The sequence below is a fragment of the Meriones unguiculatus genome, chromosome 15 (assembly GCF_030254825.1).
Source record: "Meriones unguiculatus strain TT.TT164.6M chromosome 15, Bangor_MerUng_6.1, whole genome shotgun sequence".
NCBI lineage: Eukaryota > Metazoa > Chordata > Mammalia > Rodentia > Muridae > Meriones > Meriones unguiculatus.
Genome location: NC_083362.1, coordinates 2,736,747 through 2,758,741, shown reverse-complemented (window position 1 = coordinate 2,758,741; position 21,995 = coordinate 2,736,747). Strand labels below are relative to the sequence as shown.

The 21,995-nt window shown below is 53.0% G+C and overlaps 1 protein-coding gene across 4 annotated transcripts in view; it reads left to right on the top strand.

The window, feature by feature from the left end:
• Nucleotides 1-8,508, top strand: part of Prkar1b (protein kinase cAMP-dependent type I regulatory subunit beta) — a 134,655-nt gene extending 126,147 nt beyond the window's left edge. For all 4 annotated transcript variants that reach the window (XM_060367980.1, XM_060367981.1, XM_021640706.2 and 1 more), the window contains 2 exons: nt 5,790-5,871; nt 6,999-8,508. In XM_060367980.1, the coding sequence (XP_060223963.1) occupies nt 5,790-5,871; nt 6,999-7,171 (255 nt within the window). In that variant the 3' untranslated portion in view covers nt 7,172-8,508. The remainder of the gene's footprint in view (nt 1-5,789; nt 5,872-6,998) is intronic.
• The last annotated feature ends 13,487 nt before the right edge of the window (nt 8,509-21,995 follow it).

Below are 21,995 nucleotides of genomic sequence, written 5' to 3'. Positions count from 1 at the left end.
AGTCTCGCCCGTTCCCTGTTCTGCAACGGAGGGTTGCTGGCCTGGGCTGTGCGTGGGGCCTAGCTCCTCCTCTTTCAGGCTCAGCTCCTTGTAATCCGTGTGCAGGAGGCTTCTCACAGAAGCCTTTGGTGCCTTGCTCCTCTGCTGATCTCTGGCTGTCTCCGGACACCAGGGGACTTGTGCTGTCGTGCTCAGCTGGGTGTAGGTCCCAGGCAGGAGTCATAGGTTGCGAGCCTTTCTTGCACCCCTCAAGATTAACGCTGATTCAGAGAAAATGTGTCCACCTGCCCCAAGTAGGCCCCTTCCCCCGCCTTCCCGAGCAAGCCCTGTTTTCCATGCTGTCCTTCTGTCACCCTCATCTCCTCCCTGTGCCCACCCTGGCCTGCTATTTCTCACTCTCTGGGAGGGTTCTGCTTTGCTGCTTGGTTTGTTTGATGGGCCCTCTGTGGCTAGACCTGGTTGGCTGTGGACCCCTAACCTATTTCCTGGGTATCCCCGATGTCTGAGCCCATGGCTTGGTTTTCACTGGATGCTTAAGGATCTCCCCAGCAGAGGTGAGGGCCCAGTCACTGCTCAGCTCATGATGAGGGAGTGCAGGCCAGGAAAGGGAGGAGCTTCGGGGCCAAGGCCTTGACTGCTGAGCAGCCATGAAAATCGACTAGGCAAGAAGCCGGTCTCCCTCTCGCCCTCCTCCCAGGAACTGGCTCTCCAAGCGGATCTGGTTTCTCTCAGCTCCACCTCTGAAAGCCGAGCTTCTCTTTTACAAGCTACCATGTTTTGAATCTCTTAAGATGTCTGGGGAAGTGTTAGGGACGCAGCTTAGTGGATGAAGGGCTTGTTTTTGTAAACAAGAGTTTGATCCTCAGGACCTTTCTAAGGGTGGTGGCCTGCACCCATAATCTTGACACTTTGGAGGTGGAGACAGGAGGCTCCCTGGGGCCTGCCAGCCTGCCAGTCTAGCTGAACTGTTGAGCTCCAGGTTCATAGAGAGACCCTGCCTCAAAATATAAAGTGGATAGTGACCGAGGAAGACACTCCGGCCAACCTCTGGTCTCCACATGCCGTACTGTGACACGTGGAAAGGGGAAGCTGGGCCTGGCCTTGTAGGGGTGGATCCTATGTGACCCCCACTGGCTTCCTTCTTTGGAAAGTCACTTCCTTCTTAGTGTAGGGGGGGAAAATGTTCTTTTTTTTTTTTTTTTTTTTGTCACAGTACTTAAAAGGAAATTTAGTGTCTGTAACTGCATCCTGTCACAGGCACCTAGGAGTGACGATTCCCTGTATCACCTCTGGGCTGTCTGTCTCAGATCTGCAGCTGACCTAGGATCTTCAATGAGGAACTTGGAGGCTACGAGCCAGCAATTTGGCACGGCTGTTTTCCAGGCTCTAGACATGTTGTCCTGGATGTCTGGCCATTTCCGTGGCGACTAGGGACGAAGCCTGGACCTTGAGTCGGGAGTGTTTTTGTCTAGGAGCTTTCAGTGACGGGATGCAATGGCCTGTGTCAGCAGATCTGGGAGTGTGTAAAGGGAGTGGACTGCTCGCTGCCTTCACAGACACGGGGCTTTACACTGAGGACAGTGACAGCCATGTTCCAGACAGTGCATTGGTCAGGGCAACAAAGGAGCTACTGTAACAGAGAGCCCCACAGCAACACAGGAAGAACAGGGTCTCGGGACCCACAGCACGGTGTTGGAGCCAACCCCTCTCCTGCAAGGATGCCGGGGTGGCTGGCTGTGTTGCCTGTTGGAGGCATGGGGGCCATCTTCCTGCTCATTTCTTCCCTGTTCCTGCCTCAGCAGCTTGCTTCTCCTTCCCTGCTGTACTCCCAACCCTGGAGAAGTGCAGGGCAAGCTCGTCCGCGCTTCTGTTTTCCAAGTCTTTATCATGTAGAGGTTTCATGTACATTGTCCCCGTGGACATCTTTCTTGGGAGTTTCTGTGACTACTCCAAGCTCACATACGAAGAAGCTGAGGTTGGCCTCGTTCTCTTTATTTACCTGCTACTGGTATAGAGATGGCATGTGCTGACTCCCAGAGCTATGGCGGCCTTTGTGCCATCACAGAGCACCTGGAGAGGACTTGGCACCTTGCTGAGGTCCCAGGGCAGGAAATGAGAATAAGCTGGGATCTCTAAGGTCCCCCATTCCAGGTCTGTGAGTACGATAACAGTTTGTTAGCATGTAGCAATGTTAAGTTGGCTTTCTGTTTTTTGTTGTGTGTGTGTGTCTATGTTGCCATGTATCTCTGGCTTGCTTTGAATTTGAGATCCTCCTGCCTCTGCCTTGAGAATGTTGGGATGAAGGACTGGCCAGAGGGAGCTGAGTGAGCTAAGGCAACCTGTTACCAAGCATGATGGCCTAAATTTGAGCCCCGGAATCAGCACGGTGAAAGGAGAGAACTAAATGCTGGCATGACAACTTTATTCCAGCACACCAGGCTCTTCAAGCTGGAATACCCCACCCTGGATTTGTGTGCACTTGTATATCTGTGCATGTGTGGGGGTAGAAGTGAGTGTGGAAGGAGAGAGAGAGAGAGAGTGCGTTTGTGTGTAAAAGTGACTTAGAGGCCAGGCTCAACCTCAGGAGCTGTCACCCTTGTTTTATAAGACAGGGCCTCTCACCGGCATAGGGATGGACAGTCAGGCTAGGCTGGCCGAAGAGCCCTAGAGATCCGCCCGACTCTGCCTTTGTCTCTGTCGGTGGCAGCCTTCAAGGATTCTGGGAAACGCACGTCCCCTGGGAGAGCAGCAAGTGCTCTTAACCACTGATCCATTGCTTCAACCCACATGAATTGCTTTAAAAACAAAAACAAAAAAACAAAAACAAAAACAAAACAAAACAAAAAAAACTGACTCAGGGGCTGGAGAGATGGCCCAGTGGTTAAGAGCACTGTCTGCTCTTCCAAAGGATCCAGGTTCAATTCCCAGCACTCACATGGCAGCTCACAACTGTCTGTAATGCCAGTTCCAAGGGATCTGACAACCTCAGGCTAATGCACATAAAATAAAAATTAAATAAATTATAAAAAAAAGCCTGACTCTTTTTTTTTTTCTTTTAATTTGTGGAGAGAGGCAGAACATGTGTAGAGATTAAAAAATACTGATATTATGAATCTGGGCCACCAATCTAAGTTTTTGGGAATGCCGAGGGCATTCAGTTCCTCTTTCTTCTGTGGCGAGCCCTTTACAGCCTAAACTTTCCCTAACACCACCCAGCTGAGACTTTAAAAATAAGAATCCCCAGCTGGGCACACTGTGCATGCCTGTGATCCCAGCACTCAGGGAGGCAGAGGCTCTGTGAGTTCAAGCCCAGCCTGGTGTACAGAGTGAGTTCCAGGACAGCCAAGGCTACAAAGAGAAACCCTGTCTCTAAAAACCAAAACAACAAACAAACAAAACCAGGAAGCCCTGCCTCAGCCCTGTCCCTGAGTCCCTGCCTGTCCCCTAGTCCTAACACAACAGTCAGAGGCAAGCTCATTCTTCATGGGTTCAGGAGCCCGACACTGTGAGCTGTCCTGGCAGGTGGGGTTACTCTCTTCTCTTGGGGTCCCCGGTGGGCATGAGCACATGTTTCCTGCTTGTGTGCTTCCTGCCTGTGCTCCCTGCTCACACTGGCAGCCCTGGTGTGCTCTCATGTTTACATGCCTCACTCCATCCATCAGCCAGATTGATAAACATGCAGAGGTCCAGGAGCCGGGTAGGGGATGCAGCTGCTTCGGGGGCTGCTAAGGGTGCCTGGGGACTCCAGGCACTGTGGGCACCAGCCGCTGACAGGGAGTCGCTCAGCAAGCCAGTCATAGCCTGGCCACAGGCTCTAGCGAGACTGGGTCCGAGGGAGCGACCCACCTTGCATTGAGTGCTGTGGATTCCTAGAGAGTAGCTTGGGGTGGGGGCACCTGGATATCTTGGCATGCTAGGTGGCCCTGGAGACCTAGCAACACCTACATGGTGGCCCTGAGGACCAGGCTGCAGGTCCTCAGTCTCCGTGAGTGTTAAAAGAGATGCGGAAGCCCTCAGACAGCTGTCTGCCTCAGAGTCTGTGAAAACTCAGAGCTAAACTCTGGATCCTCGGCCGTGGGCCACGCACCCTGTGATGCTCAGTGTTAACTCACTGGGTTGTGTTGAAAGGGGCTGCCATAGCCCAGGCTGGCCCTGAATGCACTGTGAAGCTGAGGGCGACCTTGAACTTCCTATCCTCGTACCTGTTCCACTGCTCAGATTACGGATCCTGTCCACGGTCCACATCTTCCTTCCTTTCTCCCTCTCTCCTTTCTTTTTCCTTCCTCCCTCCCTCTTTTCCTCCTTTCCTCTCTCCCTTTTTTCTTTCCTCCCTTTCTCCCTTCTTCCCTCCTTCCCTTTTTCCTTTTCCCTCTCTCCCTTCCTTCCTTCCTCCCTTCCTTCCCTCCTTTTTAAATGTGTGTGGTACATATGTGTGGATGTCCCTGGGGTCCAAAAGAGGGAGCTGGATTCCGTAGGGACTGGATTTGCAGGCAGCTGTGGCCCACCTAAGTGGATGAAGATCTTCAGATCCTTTCTTATTGTTTCCTGATTTGTGGGGAGGTGGCGCCTATGTGGAGGTCCAAGGACAACTTTCAGGAGAGTTCTCTCCTGCCATGGGGCTTGGTGATCCTACTCAGGTCATCAGACTTGGTTGCAAGTGACCTTACCCACAGAGCCAACCCGAAGATTCCTCTCTCTCATTTTGTGAGTTTTCTGTTATTGTTTTTGTTGTTTTGCTCTGGCTTTGTTTTTGTCTGGTGAGCAGGATTTTTGGCCAGGATCTTACTGTGTAGTGCAGGGTGGCCCCAAGCTCACAGAAATCCCCATCTTGGCTTCTTAAGTGCTGGGATTCTAGGTCTGAGTCACCACACTTGGCTAAGCTCTGCTGTTTTTACTGGGAGTCACTGGCAATGCCGAAAGCCACTCTCCATCTCCCCGAGCTGCTGAAGGTGACAGGTGGGGACACTGGCTCAGGACCGACTTGCCTAAAATGAGCCAGCTGTGTACTGCCCATCTCAGGTGGCCCGGAGCGTGAGCATGGGAGGCATTTGGTTGCCCAGACGCCCTGGGTGCCCTAGCCTTGTCTTTAATGTTCCCAGAGGCCAGTGACCTGCTGCAGCTGCTCTGTTAATTATTGAGCCGGCTTGGTCTGCAGACCTGTTGCCCTCTTGGGAGTAAGGAGGGGGCTGCATAGCTCAGCAGGTGTGTGACCCTGAGACCATGCTCCTCCCTGCCTCCCTGGAGCCCCCCCTCAATGTGGCGGGACAGCTCATTGTCCTTAAGCTACAGTCCAAGGTCAGCTCTCAGCATAGTGACAAAGCCCTGGCACCCTTGGGGCCATCTCCACAGTCACCTCCAAGGCCTCTGGGGGAGGCGCTGGGTAGGCCCCTATTATGGGGAGCTTCCACTGTGTCAGTAAAAGCAGGCGCAGACAGGATAGGCCTCTGGGTGTCTGGGAGGGTGCATTAGTCAAACACAACAACTTAGATCTTAGGTCTCACGGGGGTTCGCCTCCCAGAAGGCCTGGAGGACCCAAAACAGGAGGGAGAGGATCAGAGCAGCCGTGACTACGTGGAGGAAAGGAGCCAGGAAGAAGAAACAAATGGGCAGAGGCTCCTACTCCAGACTCTCCACTTTATCCTTCAGCAAGCGAACACCCTCACATGCCCACCAAAGCAAGTGATCCCCAAAGCGTGATGTACCCCAACAAGCAGCTTCCAACATGTCCCCACATCCCCCCAACAGCTGACCCAAACATGGCTGACTCTTGCCTGTCCCCTCCCCCTTAGGGCACCGCTTCCGTCCTCCAGCGACGATCCCCCAACGAGGAGTATGTGGAAGTGGGGCGCCTTGGACCCTCTGACTACTTTGGTGAGTTGGGGTTCCACCACTCGAGACATGCCATCTCCGCTTGGGCCCTGGGTCAGGAGCTGCATGGGGCTTCCTTAGGCCCCAGAGTGGCTCTGAGGGCTAGGGCAAATGCAGTTGTGACAGAGGCCTCAGCTGAAGCCACTTCACAGTCAGGTCTGGGACTGGCCTGAGAGCCCTGGACTGGCCATACTGGGGCTGAGCTGCTGGTCTCGGGGAGAGCAGAGCCCTGGTGAGTGGCACAGGGCCGCTAGCTGCTCGTTCTGCAGCTGCCCAGGAAGAGGGTCCCGAGAATACCCAGAACGTTCTTAGGGCTGGAACTAGGTTGTGGGAGGCTGAACTACCTCAGTGTCTGTTGCATGTGGGGTTGGCAGGCAGCTCACAGGACGATGCCAACTAAACTTGAATTTCAGATAATTAACACATAATTTATTTTGGGGGGGATGGGGTGCTGAAACAGATTCTCTCGTAGCCCAGGCTGGCTTCAGACTCCTCATGTTGCTGAGGATGACCTTGAATTTTCCATCCTCCTGCCTCTACCTCCTGAGTGCTGGGTTCACAGGTGTGCGTGCCTCGCCACTCCTGGTTTATGCAGGGCTGATGATGAGACCCGGGGCTCAGCAAGTACCAGTGATCTGTAACCCCAGCCCCTAGTCTGTTCCTTAAACTCGGGAAGAGTTTGTGCTGGACGCTGGACTCACTTGTGCAGGGCTCACCACCCTACAGGAAGGCTGAGGCAAGGGGATGTATGTTCAAGGCCTGTCCTAGGCAACTTATTGAGATCCTGTCTCCAAATAAGAAGAGAAATTTTTAAAAGGCTCACGCTGTAGCTCAGTGGGTAGCATGCTTGCCTAACATACATGAGGTTGTATTCCGTCCCCAGGAAAACACACACACACACACACACACACACACACACACACACGGACTCAGAAGAAGACAAGAAGATCAAAGTCATCTTCAGCTCCATAGTGAGTTCTAGGGCAGCCTGGAAGATACGGGGCCCTGTCTCAAGGAAAGAAGGGCGAGAAGAAGGAAGAAAGCCCAGGTTCATTTGGCATCCCGATGAGAAGGAAGGCCATTCTCTATCAGGAAGGCTGCACCCTGACTCTCCTCTTTCATTCCCCCAGGGGAGATTGCGCTGCTGCTGAACAGGCCCCGTGCAGCCACTGTGGTGGCCCGGGGTCCCCTCAAGTGCGTGAAGTTGGATCGGCCCCGCTTTGAGCGTGTCCTGGGCCCCTGCTCTGAGATCCTGAAGAGAAACATCCAGCGTTATAACAGCTTCATCTCCCTCACCGTCTGAGCTTGCACCTGCACCTTCAGGAGGCTCCCATGTGACCCTGGGACCTGTTCCCCATGCCAGGAGCCTGTGAGCTGCTGGTTGGTGGCCGGGTGGGGCTGGCAACTGGCATGGAGCTTGGCACAGAGCCTCTCCTTCCTATGGACTCACTTTTGGAATAAATAACCATCTTGTGCATTTTAAAAACAAAGGGCAAGGGACAACTGCATCCCCAGGCCAGGGAAGTGACAGCTGACCCCCTCCACAGTGGCCCTGCAGCCTTATCTTGGGGCCACCCTATCCCTTCTCCAAGTCTTCTGGGAGTTCTTGCCTGGTCCCCATACTTGAACTGGCCCTGTGTCCTGCCAGGTCTCAAGAGTGGGGCCACAGCCCCTTGTAGCTCCCCCCCCCTCAGAGCTGGATGTTGATCAGGACATTGTCCCTTGTCCCTGTCAGATTCTCCCAGGTGTAGGCCCAGGTATAGGACAGATTGTGTCAAATGGAGGTGTCCTCAAATGAACACTCAGGCTGACAGCAGAAACAGAGGCTGAAGAAAGGCATTCTTGGTCCCTGCCCACTATCCCCCACTGCCAGAGGGACCCCTGAGAGACCCAGAAAGACTGTAGCCTCCTATCTAAGGATTGAGCTATGGCCCCAGAAAGCCAGGAGGCAGCGGTTAAGCCCAGTAACCTGTCCTCAGAGCTCTTGGAAAGTCTGTTTCCGGGTAGGCCAGGCACCCTGACCTCATGTCAGGAAGGCTGGCCAAGCCCATGACCCCTCAGTGGCTGGACGCCCAGATTGGGCAGGAAGCATGGGTGGTGCTGGGGCTTTCCAAACATGGCAAGTTAGAGCTGAGTCTCCAGCGCCTGGAGGCCAGGAGCCAGAGCTCTGTCCACCTGCCGATTGGAGACCCCAAGAGACAGCAAAGAACTCCCAACTTCCTGGCTGAAGCTGTAGGCGTTGAACCTTCCCAGATTCGCTCTGGAAAGCCTGACTCCCAGACATCTCTCTCACCAAGTCTCTCTGCTCCCTTACATTTGGGGAAAGGTATTGACACCAGGCTTGACCTCACATCAACACCCTGTCCCCAGTGCAGCGTGATATGAACCAGATAGGTCTGAGGGCCACATGAGTGTCCCAACTGCTCAGTGTCTCCTGGGTGGCCGGATGTCATGAGACTGTGTGATCAACCTTTTCTTACCCCACTGTGCACGCCTAGGGAGGTGACCCCTCCAGCTGGCCTCCCTGTGTGACCCTGGCCATGTGTGTCCTGCCTGCACCATGGAGTTTATGGACCTGCTCCTCCATCCTTTATTTACGTCACCAACTGCTGCATGAACTATTAAATGTGCAATGAAGAACTTTCCCGACCTGGGAGGCCTCGGTCTACATCTTCTATAGATAAACGTTGGCTCTTCTGAGTGATTGGCATTGAGCCGGGGAGAGATGGCTAAGCAGGTAAAGGGCTTTTTTTTCTATAAATGTGAGGATCTGAGTTCAAATCCCCAGAACCCACATAAAGCCAGACAGGGTATGAACCATATAATTCCAGGGCTCCTACTGCAAAGTGGGCAGAGAAGATGGGAAAATCAAATGCTCAGACCAGCTAGCCTGGTCTACCCACCTGGTACAAGAGACCTTGTCCCAAATCCAGGTGGAGAGCGAGTTTAGCTTTTTGCCTCTGAGCTATACATGTACGTCTTGGCACAGTTGAACACCACACACACACACACACACACACACACACTTTAAAAATCATTAAAGCTAGCCAGGTATGGTGGTGTATACTTTTAATCCCAGCACTTGGGAGGCAGAGGCGGGTGGATCCCTGAGTTTGAGGCCAGCCTGGTAAACAGAGCAAATTCCAGGGCTACACAGAGAAACTCTGTCTCAATAAAGAAAAACAAAAACAAACAGAAAATCAACACTGAGCCCATCCAGGCTACATAACTTAATGCCAAAGTAGAAAATAAAAAGAAGGCTGTGATTGTAGCTCATTGGTAGGGTGCTTGTCTAGAGACACCACCAGTAAGGGGCTGGGGTGTGGCTCAGTGGCAGAGCACCTGCCTAGACTCTCCCAGTGAGGGGATGGGGTGTGGCTCAATGGTAGAGCCCCTGCCTAGAATCCCTCAGTGAGGGGCTGGGGTGTGCTCAGTGGTAGAGCCCCTGCCTAGAGTCCCCCAGTGAGGGGCTGGGGTGTGGCTCAGTGGTAGAGCCCCTGCCTAGAATCCCCCAGTGAGGGGCTGGGGTGTGGCTCAGTGGTAGATCCCCTGCCTAGAATCCCCCAGTGAGGGGCTGGGGTGTGGCTCAGTGGTGGAGCACCTGCCAGGAATCCCCCAGTGAGGGCCTGGGGTCTGGCTCATGAAATCCTCCTGCCTCAGTTTCTTGAGTACTGAGCTTAGAGGCCTGTATCATGATGCCTGGCTAACTAGTTTCAACATTGTCAGTGCAAATGGGAGCCCATGTTGGCCAGACCCCTGTCTGCCAGAGGTGCCCCAGGAATAGCCAAATAGACAGGACCCAGCCCCAACCTTGTACCCAGTGCCTGAAACCCTGTGCTTTCTTTCACTCTGGCGTTGGAGTCGTGCTGTGGCCAGATAGAAGGGTAGACTAAATGTCGCCAGGGAAGATTGGCTAGTGCCCCTGGTCAAATTTCTCATGGGTACAAGTGGAATGTGAGATAGAGCACCGTCTCCATTTTATTGTAGCCTCTGTCCCTTGCTAGCTGTGATGGGCAGTTTATGTGCCTTGAGGGAGGGGTCAACTGTGGGGACCCTCTCATCACTGTGCCTGGCAAATTATTCTCCTCAGCTCACTTTTTCATCCATCAATGAATTTCTGAGAGTTCACTTTTTTGTTTGTTTGTTTTTTGAGACAGGGTTTCTCAGTGTAGCCTTGGCTGTCCTGGACTTGCTTTGTAGCCCTGGCTGTCCTAGAACTCACTGTGTAGACCAGGCTGGCCTTGAACTCACAGAGATCCACCTGCTTCTGCCTCCAGGAGTGCTGGGATTACTGGTGTGTGCCACTGCGCCTGGCTCAGCCCTTGATTCCTTTCCACAGTTCTGAGCCCTTTCTTTGAGTTCTCAGCCATAAGCCAACTCTCCTGCCAAAACGGTTTCCTTGAGGCCAGAGCTTTCTGGCCAAAGGACTGTGAAGACAGAGGCCTGTTGTGGCTGGATGCCAGCAGGTGGGGCTCAGCCCTGCTAGGATGATGGCCTTGGCTGGCCCTTCCAGACAGTGGCCAGTCCTGACCTTGGCTGGCCGCTTCAGTCTCTGCACAGTCCCGGCCTCTCCCCCAGCTCCACTGAATCAGCTGGGCTGGCGTGGTGACTCACTTCGAGGTCAGGCCCCCGGCTACATGCTGGGGAGACAAGCAGCTCTCCAGCAAGACTGGGGCTGGATGATTTCACCCTGGTCCTAGCCTTAGCTCTCGCCCCTCCCCCACTCACAGTCAGTTACACTTCCTCTGAGCTCAGCTGGCCCTGGTCCTGCTGGGAAGCCTCCTCTGAGCCCAGCCTGGCTGCTTTCTATCTGCTCTGGGATGTCACCAAATTGGGAAGCTGGTGCCTGAGCCCTCTGTCTGCAGCTCCAGCCGGCTGTTAAGGATCCTGTTTCCTCCCTCTCTGCCCAGTCTGTGCCCACAGACGGGCCAGTCTGTGTAACACTGCAACACTGTCTTTAAAAAGTAAAGTAAAATAAAAATAAATGCGAGCTGGGTGTGGTGGCGCACACCTTTGATCCCAGCACTCAGGAGGCAGAGGCAGGAGCATCTCTCGAGTCTGAGGCCAGCCTGGTCTACAAAGCGAGTTCTGGGCCAGCCAGGCTACCTTCATAGTAAGAGACTGTCTCAAAGCCAACCCCCGCCCCCCCCAAAAAAAAAAATCCCAAACAAATATAAACTGACGACTGCTTCATGCTCAGGCAGCACACGCCTAACACATGCAAGGGCCTAGACTCCATTCCCGACACGTGGGAGAAAAACGAAGTCCCCTGTAATTGTGTGTGTGTAAGCACGCTCCTTGAGGATCTTCTGAGGCCCTGATGGCCACAGTGCATCCCGGGCCCGAGGGCCCCAGGCTCAGCCTGAGCTTAAGGCCATCTGTCAGATGTTCCTCAGGACAGAGGCCTGCATCACTCCGCTAGCCTCTTCCAGTGCCAGTAGGGCCCCTTCAGCCACCTCCCTGAGCTCACACTCTTTTGACTTCTACGGGCCAGTTTTGTGCATTTTAAAGAAGCACCCGAGGGCTGGGACTGAGGCTCAGTCAGTACAGTGCTTGCCTAGCATGTGTGAGGCTGCAGGTTTCACAGCCAGCAGCACGGAAACGCCCGACCAAACAGCACCAGAAGAATCCGAACACAGTGCTTGGGGTGGAACTTAGTGCTGACTGACCCATCACGTGCAGCCCAGGTGTGGCTGGTGTAGCCTAGTTAACGTGTGTGGTCTGTGTATGTCATATGTGTGTGATGTGTTTGTGTGTGTGTCTCTGTCTGTGTTACATGGTGTGTGTCTGTGTGTGCGTGTACAATGCCACGCATGCACACGTGGAGGCCAGGGTTGGATGTGACCTTGTCAGGTGTCTTCCTTCAGTCATTCTCCATCTTTCCATAGGCAGGATGACCATCAAGTCCCTGAGGCCCTCTTGCTTCTGCCTCCCAGGACTGTGATCATGGGTGCACACCACCACCCCTGGCTCCCAGGACTGGGATAACTGTAGGTGCACACCACCACACCTGGCTTTCTGGGTGGGTGCTGGGGATTAACGGGTTCTCGTGTTCGCACAGCAGGCACTGTATCTACTGACCCATCTCCTCAACCTCATTGCTCTCCTTTGAGACAGGATCTCTCACTGGTCTGAAATTCGCCAAGCAGGAGGTGGCTGGAGCCTCGGGGACCCTCCACCTTCCTAGCAGTGGGATTAGAATTATGACCGAACATGGCTGCGCTCTCTCTCCCTCCTTTCTCCTTCTCTGGCAGTTTCTTCCTGGAGTCCAGGCTCGAGTGTTCCCCACCCTTTCAGCCTCCCAGGTGCTGGAATTGAGGGTGTGTTGCACCATGCTTGGCTCCTAGTTTTTCTTAGCTGTTTGGCATAAGGCAAAGCTGCTTAACTTCTCTGAGCCTCCATGATCTGATCCATGAATTGGGAAGAGTATTTGCCTCTCAGGCTTGATTTTAGCATGGCGTGAACTTGTCGGTAGGAAGTGTTAATCAGCAAAAGAAACTCACAGGCTCAAAGCTGTCGCTGCCCGGGACATCAAGCCCTCTCACTCATGACAAGCACCTGGCCCTCTGGCTTCACCCAAGCACATCCGTGGTAGCCAAAGTCTCTAGACGAAGAGTGGCCACTTTCTTGCCGGTACATGGCTTGGGCTGGGTGTGGTCGTGATATCCGACCTGCAGAGGACCTTTGTTTGGTCGACTCTAGCCCAAAGGAGCTACCGTCCTCCTCTTCCTGGAATCTTGTTCTTCAGGGTGTCCCCAGGTGGGGCTATCCCAGGTAAAGATGCGTGGCCTGACCAGGAACCCTGTGAATCAGGCCGCTGTCTCAAGGGAGATGACTTTCTGTGCATCTGTCCCACCATCTCATGACATAAGCGTCAGAGTGTGACCTCATGGGTTATGTGGGGAGGGCTTCAGACAGACTCTGGAGGGTAGGTTATCTGCTCCATGAGGTCTGGGGAACTGGAGTTGGGCACAGTCTCTTCAGGCCCCTGGATCTAAGCCCCACTGGGTGGCTGATGCAGGCTCTTACACAGTAGAAGGGTCCCAGTACACCGAGTCTCTAGCACCCAGCTATGGATGGCAGGCCTTTGGGATTAGGAATGGAGCAAGGGAACCCAGGAAGTCCCTCAGGGCACGGTCCCTGAGCTAGTTAGATTTGTCTGTGTGACACCAGCAAGGGTCATCCGGGAGAGGGAATCCCAGCTGAGAAAACGGCTTCATCGTACTGGCTTGGAGGCAAGGCTGTAGAGCACTCTCTTGATTAATGATTTTGGGCAGTGCCAGCCCTGGACAGATAGTCCTGGGTTGTATAAAAAAGCAGGCTGAGCGAGCCATGGAGAACAAGCAGTGTTCCCTCATGGCCTCTGCTCCATTTCCTGTCTCCAGGTTCCAGCTTCCTTTGCCCTGACGATGGGCTGCAAGCTGTAAGATGAAATAAACCCCCTCCTCTGAGCTGTCTTTGGTTCTAGTGTTCGCCACAGCCAGAAGCTAACTATGACCCCTGTGGAGGGTTCCCTGTGTTAAGGCTAAGGGCAGGAAGAAGAGAGTCACTCTCCCTTTTGGCTCAAGCCCCGGGAACTTTTTATCACTAAAGTTGTCACCTGGGCCCTGCAGCAGGAGAGCGTGAATCTCAAAGGAGCACAGCACCCCTCCCACGAAGGTATCTGGTGCCATCCGAGGCAGGAGGCTGATCCTTGCTGGGTCAGTTGTCCACTCTTTACTCAGTCACTCAGCAAGCCTGCTCCTGGGCCACAGGGCTGGGGTAAAGCTTTCCTGCCCTCTCTCTCTCCCCTTCTCTCTCTCTGCTTCTCAATGTCTTAGGTTCTGTCTCTTCCTTATCCATCTTCCTATCTCAGTCTCTCCCTCCCTGTCTGTTTTTCTGTCTGCCTCTCTCTCTGTTGCTCTGTCTCTCTTTCCCTGTCTTCCTCTTGTCTCTATCTTCTCTTTCTGTGTCTCTGTCTCTCTCCTTATCTCTGTCTCTGTGTCTCTCCCTGTCTGTTTCTCTCTTTTCCCTCCCACCCCTCACCCTCTGTGAGTGCCAGTCTTCACCAGGCTTGGTGGATCCCTGTCCCAGCACACCTTACAGTGTCCCTGTGGGGCTCATTTTGCACAGGGGCACAGAGTGAGAAGCAGTTCATAGCAGAGGGGCCCCAGGGAGTAGAGCCTGGGCCATCTCTGCCCAACCCAGCCTGCCCTGGCCAGCCTGCCCTGGGGCCATAAAGCTTTGTTTATGAGTGGAGCCCTGCCCACTGGAAGCCAGCCAAGTTTCCCCTGGGAGGCTCTGGTGCTTCCTGGGAGTCCTCAGGAAAATGCCAGGACTCGGAGGCAGTAGGAGGCAGTGATGGGCATCAAGGGAGCTGTGCGCAGGCCATATGGGCCGGCCAGGGCTCAGTGTCCTCCGTCTGCCAGCATGTGGTATAAGGAAGCCTGCTCTCGCAGCCCACCTTGCCATCTTTGGGGTATCTCTCCTACCTGCCTCTGTGCCCTGTATCTACCAAATGCAGGATGAAACCCTTCAGGATGGAGAGGACCCCCACTAGGTAGCATCGCCAGACACCTCCTGCTGTCTTTCTGGGTCTGAGTGGATGCTCGGGGTGGTGGCCCTGCTTTGCAAGCCTGAGCCCAGAGGCCTGCCAGAGAATGACAATGAAGTAACGGGCAGTGGCATTTCTCAGAAAATGGCCGAGGATCCCAAGGCTAGTGGGGCATGTGAGCAATACGGTTTACCCGCTCTGATGACCCTGTGGTTCTGAATGCCCCACCTCTCCCCACTGCAAGGTGCTTACCTAAGTAGGAAGAGGTCGGGAGGTCTCACTGGTGTTCCCCTATCCAGACTGACGGCCACCTGGCACAGGTGGCAATGTCAGCTGTCAGCATCTGAGGGCCGGGTGAAAAGGCTATATGGCAAGTGGGGGTACTTTTATAGAAGCTGTCCTTCAGAGCTGCTCAAGGCTGTCCAGGGTGCTTTCTTGACGACAGTTGCTGAGCCATAAATGGAGAGGTAGGAGAAGCCACAGCAGAGTCCCAAGTGGACTCTACTTGAGATGTTTGGACCACATTCACCTCCCCATTCAGAAAAGGGAGTGAGGGGCCAAGGACCAGCCAGGAGGGCCTCAGAGGATCCATGAACACAGAAAGGCCAAGGAGGGCCCTGGGAACCACGCAAATCTTGCTTCTAACCCAGAGAGACAATAGTGTCCCCATGAGGAAACAGCTGATGGCTCCCTCCGACCCCTTCTCTAGAGGCCACCAGAAAACCCGAGTCCCAGTTTGAAGGACAGGGTCCCGGGTGGCCATCCAGCCCCATCCCCTCCCTGGGCAATCACTACAGCCATCTCCACTTCCTGAACTCCAGGTACCCAAGAGGGAGTTTGGAGGGGCTGGGCCCGGAAGAAGCTCATTCTCTCCTCCCAGAGAGCCCCTAGATTCCTTGTCTAGCCCCAACCTCTCCAAGGGGAAATGATGAGCTGGCCTGCAGTGGGGAGGAGATGACAGGAGAGGGCAGGGGAATTGAAAGTGCATTCCAGACTGGTGACACAGCCCAGTGGCCCCAGGGCAGGGAGGGCACCAGCTGAGCTGTTGTTCTGGAAGGCCCCTGAGATCTGATTCCCCTGAGGAAGAGGAGAGACGGGTGTATGTTGGGAAAGGGGAAGACTCTTGCTCTGGAAGATACAACCAACCTTAAAAGCCACCTCTACCAGGAAGCCTTCTCAGACACCCCCTCTCCCAACTCTGGACCCAGGCTCCCTACAACTGTCTGGCTTAGGTTTAGGGTAGAGTGGGTGGTCCTCTTTGGTCCTCATTAGCTCACCTGGATGTACCTTCTGTGGCCCAGGGCCCAAGGCAGGTGAGGTAGGTGGTTCACACGGACCTTGCCGAGGCCCTGGTAGGTCTACTGTGAGAGGTAGGAGTTTCTGAAGGGAGGGCGGAGACTGGGAACGAGGGCTGGCTGGGCTAGCTGCACCAGCTGTGTTCTGTGCTAACCTGTGCCAGGCACTGCCTCAGGGGCCTTTCCCTGAATGTTTGTGTTAGGTCTTAGAACCTCCAAGCTCACAGTGCATGCATGCTACCCAGGTTGTAGGGTGAGGGGGCTTGGGGCAGCTCTGCCACAGACGTGGAAGCCTTCTCTGCCCTAACACTAGAGGCTGTAGTCTCGTGCAATTCCAGCGAGCTGGGTGATGGGTGTCCTTTAGCGGGACCATCCTTTAAGAGGTTAACAAGCAAGGCTTACCCTCCCTGGAACGTGTGCTACCCAGGAGGCCATTCTCCCTACTCACAGGGCTCTTGCCTTCTTTTCCATAGCACATGCACTATCCCTTCATGGGAGGTTCTGTGGGTTTACGGTCCCTTGACAGTTCTAAGAGGACAGGCAGCGCTTGGCACTGAATGGCCACGAGTTTTGGATCTCACAACAGCAATCAGCAGTCAGACAGTCCCCAGACATCTTTGCCCCTTCTGGGGTTCTGTGCCCTTGGGTGGTCCCTCATCAAATAGGGCTGTTCTGAGTGACCAGCTTGCCGCTGGTGCCTGGAGGAGGAGCCGTGAGGTCTCTTGACTGCCTTCGTGGGCTCACTCAAGCCCTCGGTGGGCCCAGCTCACGCATCTCAAATTCTGAGCTCTAGGAAGCATGAAGTCGTAAATTTATTTATTTCTTTATTTTAAAGCCTCCAGCTTTCAGGGCCGTTTGTTAGGTAGCCGTGGACACCTCTGACGGCAAGTGCCTCCATCTCTGGGAAACTCAGGGCTGGAGAAAATGCAGGACTTGTCCACAGAATGTGGTAGAATGACACCGGTGCAGGTGTTCTGGTGCGCAGCTGCCTCGTCACGTGTGTGGACAGTTTAGCAGTTTAGCGAGCTTCTCTTCCTCAGTGGAGCAGCTTCTGCTCACTGAGGCCTGCCATATGCCAAACGCAGCCCATGGCGTTCAGCCTTCTCTGCCACCAAGCAGTCTCAGTGCTGGCCGCCTTTGGGCTCCAGCCAGGCTCTGCCTGAACAGATCCTCCACCAGGCCTAATTAGCAGCTATTTCTGCTTTATTATCTTTTTAATCATTGAGGCCAGCAGAGGCTCAGAGAGGTGAAGCAGCAGGTGGAAGGATGCATAGCCAGCAGGTGGCAGAGTGGCTGCCTCCCTGGGCCAAAGCCCCTTTCACCTCCGAGGCCTTTGGACCAAACAGACACTCAGGAACGAGGCTGCTGGCATCTCCAGGGAGGCTGTTTGTGTGGCTCATGTGGCTATGTTTTCCCTTCAGAGGGAGGTGGCTGCCATAGAGATGCTGGGGCCTCCCTGTCCTAGGATGAGGATGAGATTACCTGGCTGGACTTTGCCCCTTTGCTTTAGAGAAGCCGCCTGGGTGACCCAGCTGACGGGAAGGGGAGGATCTAAGGCTGGTCAGGGTTCTGTCTCCAGGACAGGGGACGGGACGGGTCTCCAAGGCAGAAGGATATACCCAAGATCACACCGTGGAGATGTGCGTTCCAAATCTCCTCACCAGAGCGTGCCAGGGTGCAGAAGCAGAGATCACCCGCCAAGATAGGACAGGACCCATAGCTGTCCAGGACAGAGAGGCTGAGGGTAGGGTCTGGAGCTCAGACAGGCTGGGTGTCCTCTCCATCTCTTGGTGAACAAGCAGGCTGGGCATTGGGTCCAGGACTGGCCAGCTACCTTGTCCTGTCCTAGTCACAGTATCCTCACGAGCACAGCCGCCTGGACAGTGTGGTGTAGTTATGATGAAGCAAGATGAAGCTGTTCAGGTGCAGCTGAGTGATCTGGTCCAACGAGACTGACCACAGTGGTACCTGACTGAAAATCATATGGGTCAGCACAGTCTCCCGCCTCCCTGGCCAGCTTGTATTGGGTTACAGAGTCTGGATCTCTTTAGACAAGGTGGGGGATGGAAAGGGTCAGAGACATGGAAATGACAGGAAACTCTTATGTTTTTTAAATTCTGTTTATTTATCTGAGGTACATATGTTTGTATTTATTGAAGGGCCCTGTTGCTATTGTTTTAACAGGGTCTCTCACCGACCTAGACTTTGCCAAGGAGTGTAGGCTGGCTGGCGGGGAGCCCCAGGGATCCTCCTGTCTCCATTGATCCAGAACCAAAATTATAAGTATGTGCCAGCACACCCAGCTTTTCACATGCGTGCTAGGGACTAAACTAGGAAGCTTTTGTCACAGCTTGTTTATTTGTATTTATTTATTTACTCTTTTTTTTTGAGACAGTATCCCACCAAATTGCCCAGGTTGGTTGCAAACTTGCCATCCTCCTGCCTCAGCTTCTGATCTAAGTGGTAGGTTGATAGGCCCTATTTCTTTTTTTCTTTTCTTTTCTCTCATACTTCTTTTTTTAGTATCCTCTCCACATTCCTATCTTTTGGCTCCACTGAAGATTCCTGTATGACTCCTTTGTTCCCTCCTGGCCTGTAGAAACCCACCCCACGCCTGTTCAAGCTCTGTGTGGGTGCCTCTTCCTATGAAAGCTTTTGCTCTCACCTCATCAGCCCCCAACAGAGTGCGACCACTTAGAAGTGGTATCACTCCCAAGTGCCAGCCCACCAGGCCAAGGGTACAGCCACAGACAATGGTCTCTCAAGCACAATGTGTATAGGCCTGCCTGCCTGGACTCCTGTGGTCTCGGGGTACAGCTCAGAGGCCAGGGACACCCAGGGGCAGGGAGCAGCCTTGGTATGGGAAATGCAGTCAGACACAGGGTGCCTTCGAGAAGCAGTAAATTGCTGTTTTGTATCACATCTGCATTTTCCTTTCTTCCAATTAAGGCTTCTGAAGTCCTAGCACCAGCGGAGGCTAGCTCTGAAGCCTCATTATCAGGCTAGAGGTGCCTGTGGGGTTTCAGGACAGCCAGACAAGTCACTGGGTAATAGTTCAGAGGCAGGGGGCTGGAGCTTGGGTACACGGCTTTAAAAACAGGTATTCCTGGAGGCTAAGGGGATGACTCAGTCAATAAAGTGAGTTCAAATCTCCAGCACCCACTTAAAAAAACAGGCATGATTCTCCAAGCTTGTAACCCTGGCTCTGGCACAGAGAGACACAGGAGGGGCCCCCGAATTCACTGGCCAACAAATCTAGCCTAGCAGTGAAGAGATTCAGAGAGAAACCCTGACTCAAAAAACATAAAACAGAAGGCCAGCCAGGTGGCCCAGCAGGTAAAGCACTTGCCACACAACACCGCTGATGACCCGAGTTCCATTCCCAGACCCACTGTGGAAGTCTGGGTGCTTCTCCAAGTATTCATTTTATTTTCACATATTGACTGTGGCGTGTGCACATGTACTCTCTCTCACACATATTCTTAGAAAAATGGTGTGACTGCAGATCAGATTATCAACATGGAGGTGATAGCAGACAGGCAGAGCCTGTCGAGAAACATCCTCATTCCAGGGAGCATAAAGCAAGAGAGAAAGCATGGGCTAGTCCTGCACCCTGGCTCCCAAAACATTGAGGGATGGATGAGAGCCATGGTCTCAGGCAGTGGAAGAATCGCCAGGAAAACAAGAGGAGAATTTTCCAAAGCTGGAAATAAGGTTATCTCTGGCCTGTGTCATTTCATTTGATGATTTATGTCTTGCCTTTTTGAGACGGGATCTCACTCTGGAACGCAGACTGGCCAGGAACGCAAACCCTGCTGCCTCGGCCTCCTGAGTGCTGGAATTTCAGGTGTACACTTTGCTATTTTAAATCACACCCTGTCAGGCCCTCTGAGAAAAGGGTGCTTTTCCACATTTGGGTCCCTTCGCTAGGCGGCTGCCCAGGTGTTAGGTCATGAGACCACAGCTGCTCTGGAATCCAGCGCTCTATGGCGGCCAGCAATGGCCTCTTGGCCAAGGCTGGAAAGCAGCTGCTTCCCCACACTACCACCTGCTCTTGGTTTTTCTCTGGCAACGCATCTGCCATATGCTCATCCCCAGAACTGATCTTTTCTCTATGTGAAGTGGGACACATATGCATTTTAAAATCTAGGTAATGGGCCAGGAAGATGGCTCAGCAGGTAAAGGCACTTGCCACCAAGCCTGATGACCTAAGCTTGATGCCCAGAACAGAGAGAACCAACGGCTGCAAGTTGTCCTTTGACATCCACAGATGCTGTGGCAGGTACACACACATACACACACCCCAAATAAACAAACACATGCCTTCAAATATGGCTACCCTTAGCCATGCCTCTCATCCCAGCCACTTGGAAGGCTGAGGCAGAAGGATGGCAAGATCAAAGCTAGCTTAAGTCACAAATGAGTTCAGAGCCAGCCTGGCCAATTTATCAAGACCATGTTTCCAAATAAAAAAGTAAAAAAGATTTATATCATCAGTAGACTAGAATCTCCCAGTGAGGGGCTGGGGTGTAGCTCAGAGGTAGAAGGCTGGCCCAGCACGTATGAGCCCAAGGACTGGCTGGCAGTCTGGCTAATATGATAAATTATATCTGACAAATGCAGATAAAACACATAGTGAAAATCTACAGCCTTGTGACACGTGGCTGAAGGATTCTGTGGTTCAGGCTTTTTACATTTGTCCTAGATGCCTGACATTTTTGTATTGCTGAGTCCAGGTCACTGGTGTCCTCTGCCTCCTCCTCTTTCTCCCTTCTTTCCCCTCTCTCAGTTCATGTCCTCTTCTGGAGACAGGGTTTTCTTGTGCAGCCCAGACTGGTAGCGATTCTCTGCAGTCCTTTTGAGAGCTGTGACTGTGGGCCTATGCCACCATGCTCAGTCTGGAGTTCTTTTCACTTAAAAATGGGAACTGGTACCCTCCTGTTGGCTGTTGGCATGTAGCTGGTAACGTGCTCTGAATTCTCTGCCTCCCAGAAGCTCTTGGCCTAATAGGATAAGTGAAGAAGGAATCATCTCACCATCAGTTTTTATTTTGCAAATTCTCCATTTTGCAGAAAAGCAAAGACAGGGCTGGGAGAGCTGCTCAGTAGGGAGAGTGCCTGCCTAAAATGCACAAGGCCTGGCGTCTGTTCCAGCAGGGCACAGGCTGTATGTGGCAGCGTCCACCTGTAATCCCAGCACTCAGGAGGTGAAGGCAGGAGGATCACGACATTGGCATGGCAACTTGGTGAGTTCAAGGCCAGCTTAGGCAATGTGAGACTTTGTCTAAAAAGAAAACAAAACAGAACAATGAAAACTAGTACAAATAGTGCAATGTTCACCTCAGTGTAACTATCAGTCTTTCTCTATCCCAAATATCTCATCTATTTCTCTATTAGCTATCTATTAACCAATCAGCTGTCATGTCTATTATTTATCTCCTTTTATTCTTCCTGTCTTTTCCTTTCTTCCTTTCTTTCTTTTCTCTCTTTTTAATATTGATTTTTCAAGAAAGAGCTTCTCTGTGTAGCTGTCCTGGAATTTACTCTGTAAACCAGGTTTGGCCTCGAACTCAGAGTCTGAGTGCTTCTGAGTGCTGGGCTTAAAGGCAGGCACCACCATTTCCTGACTTATCTACCTACCTATCATTATATTTTATCTACCCATCAATCACCTGTTATCCATCAATCAAGAAATCATTTATCATCTGTTTATTGATCATTGTTTCTGGTGTATGTACGTATCCATCTGTGTGCCATTTTCCTTCTGTGTCCACAAGGTCTGTATTTATATATTTATCATCTCTCAATGGCTATAATCTATGTAGCTATGTATCCTCCTATCTAAGTATCTGTACACCAATATTCCTCTGCTCTTTCTCTTTTCTTCCCCTCCCTTTCTACATCACCTCCCCACACCCCTCAGATTTCCCAGTCAATAATACACAGCATGCTGCAGACATCAGGACTCCCCACCAGGTTCTGTGAGGTTCTCCAGGGAACGTGGTGGTCACACTAGCCACACACTCCAGGAACCTAGTGTTCATACCTATCACTGGATCAACAGGCACCTCTGGTGGTTTCCGTCGTGCTCTGTGTCGCTGCTGGCTTGGAGGAGTGGCTGGAGTAGAGGTAAATAGCAGCCGATGTGATTCACCTCCTTGTTGTCAGCCTGCGTCCTTAAGGGCCAGACTTCAGAGCTGAGTGGTCCTGCCCAGAACCACATCCCCTCAGTGCCAGTCCAAGGCCTCATCACAGCCCCTGACGCTCTCTCACAGGGACAGTGCGCACCACTGCAGGTGG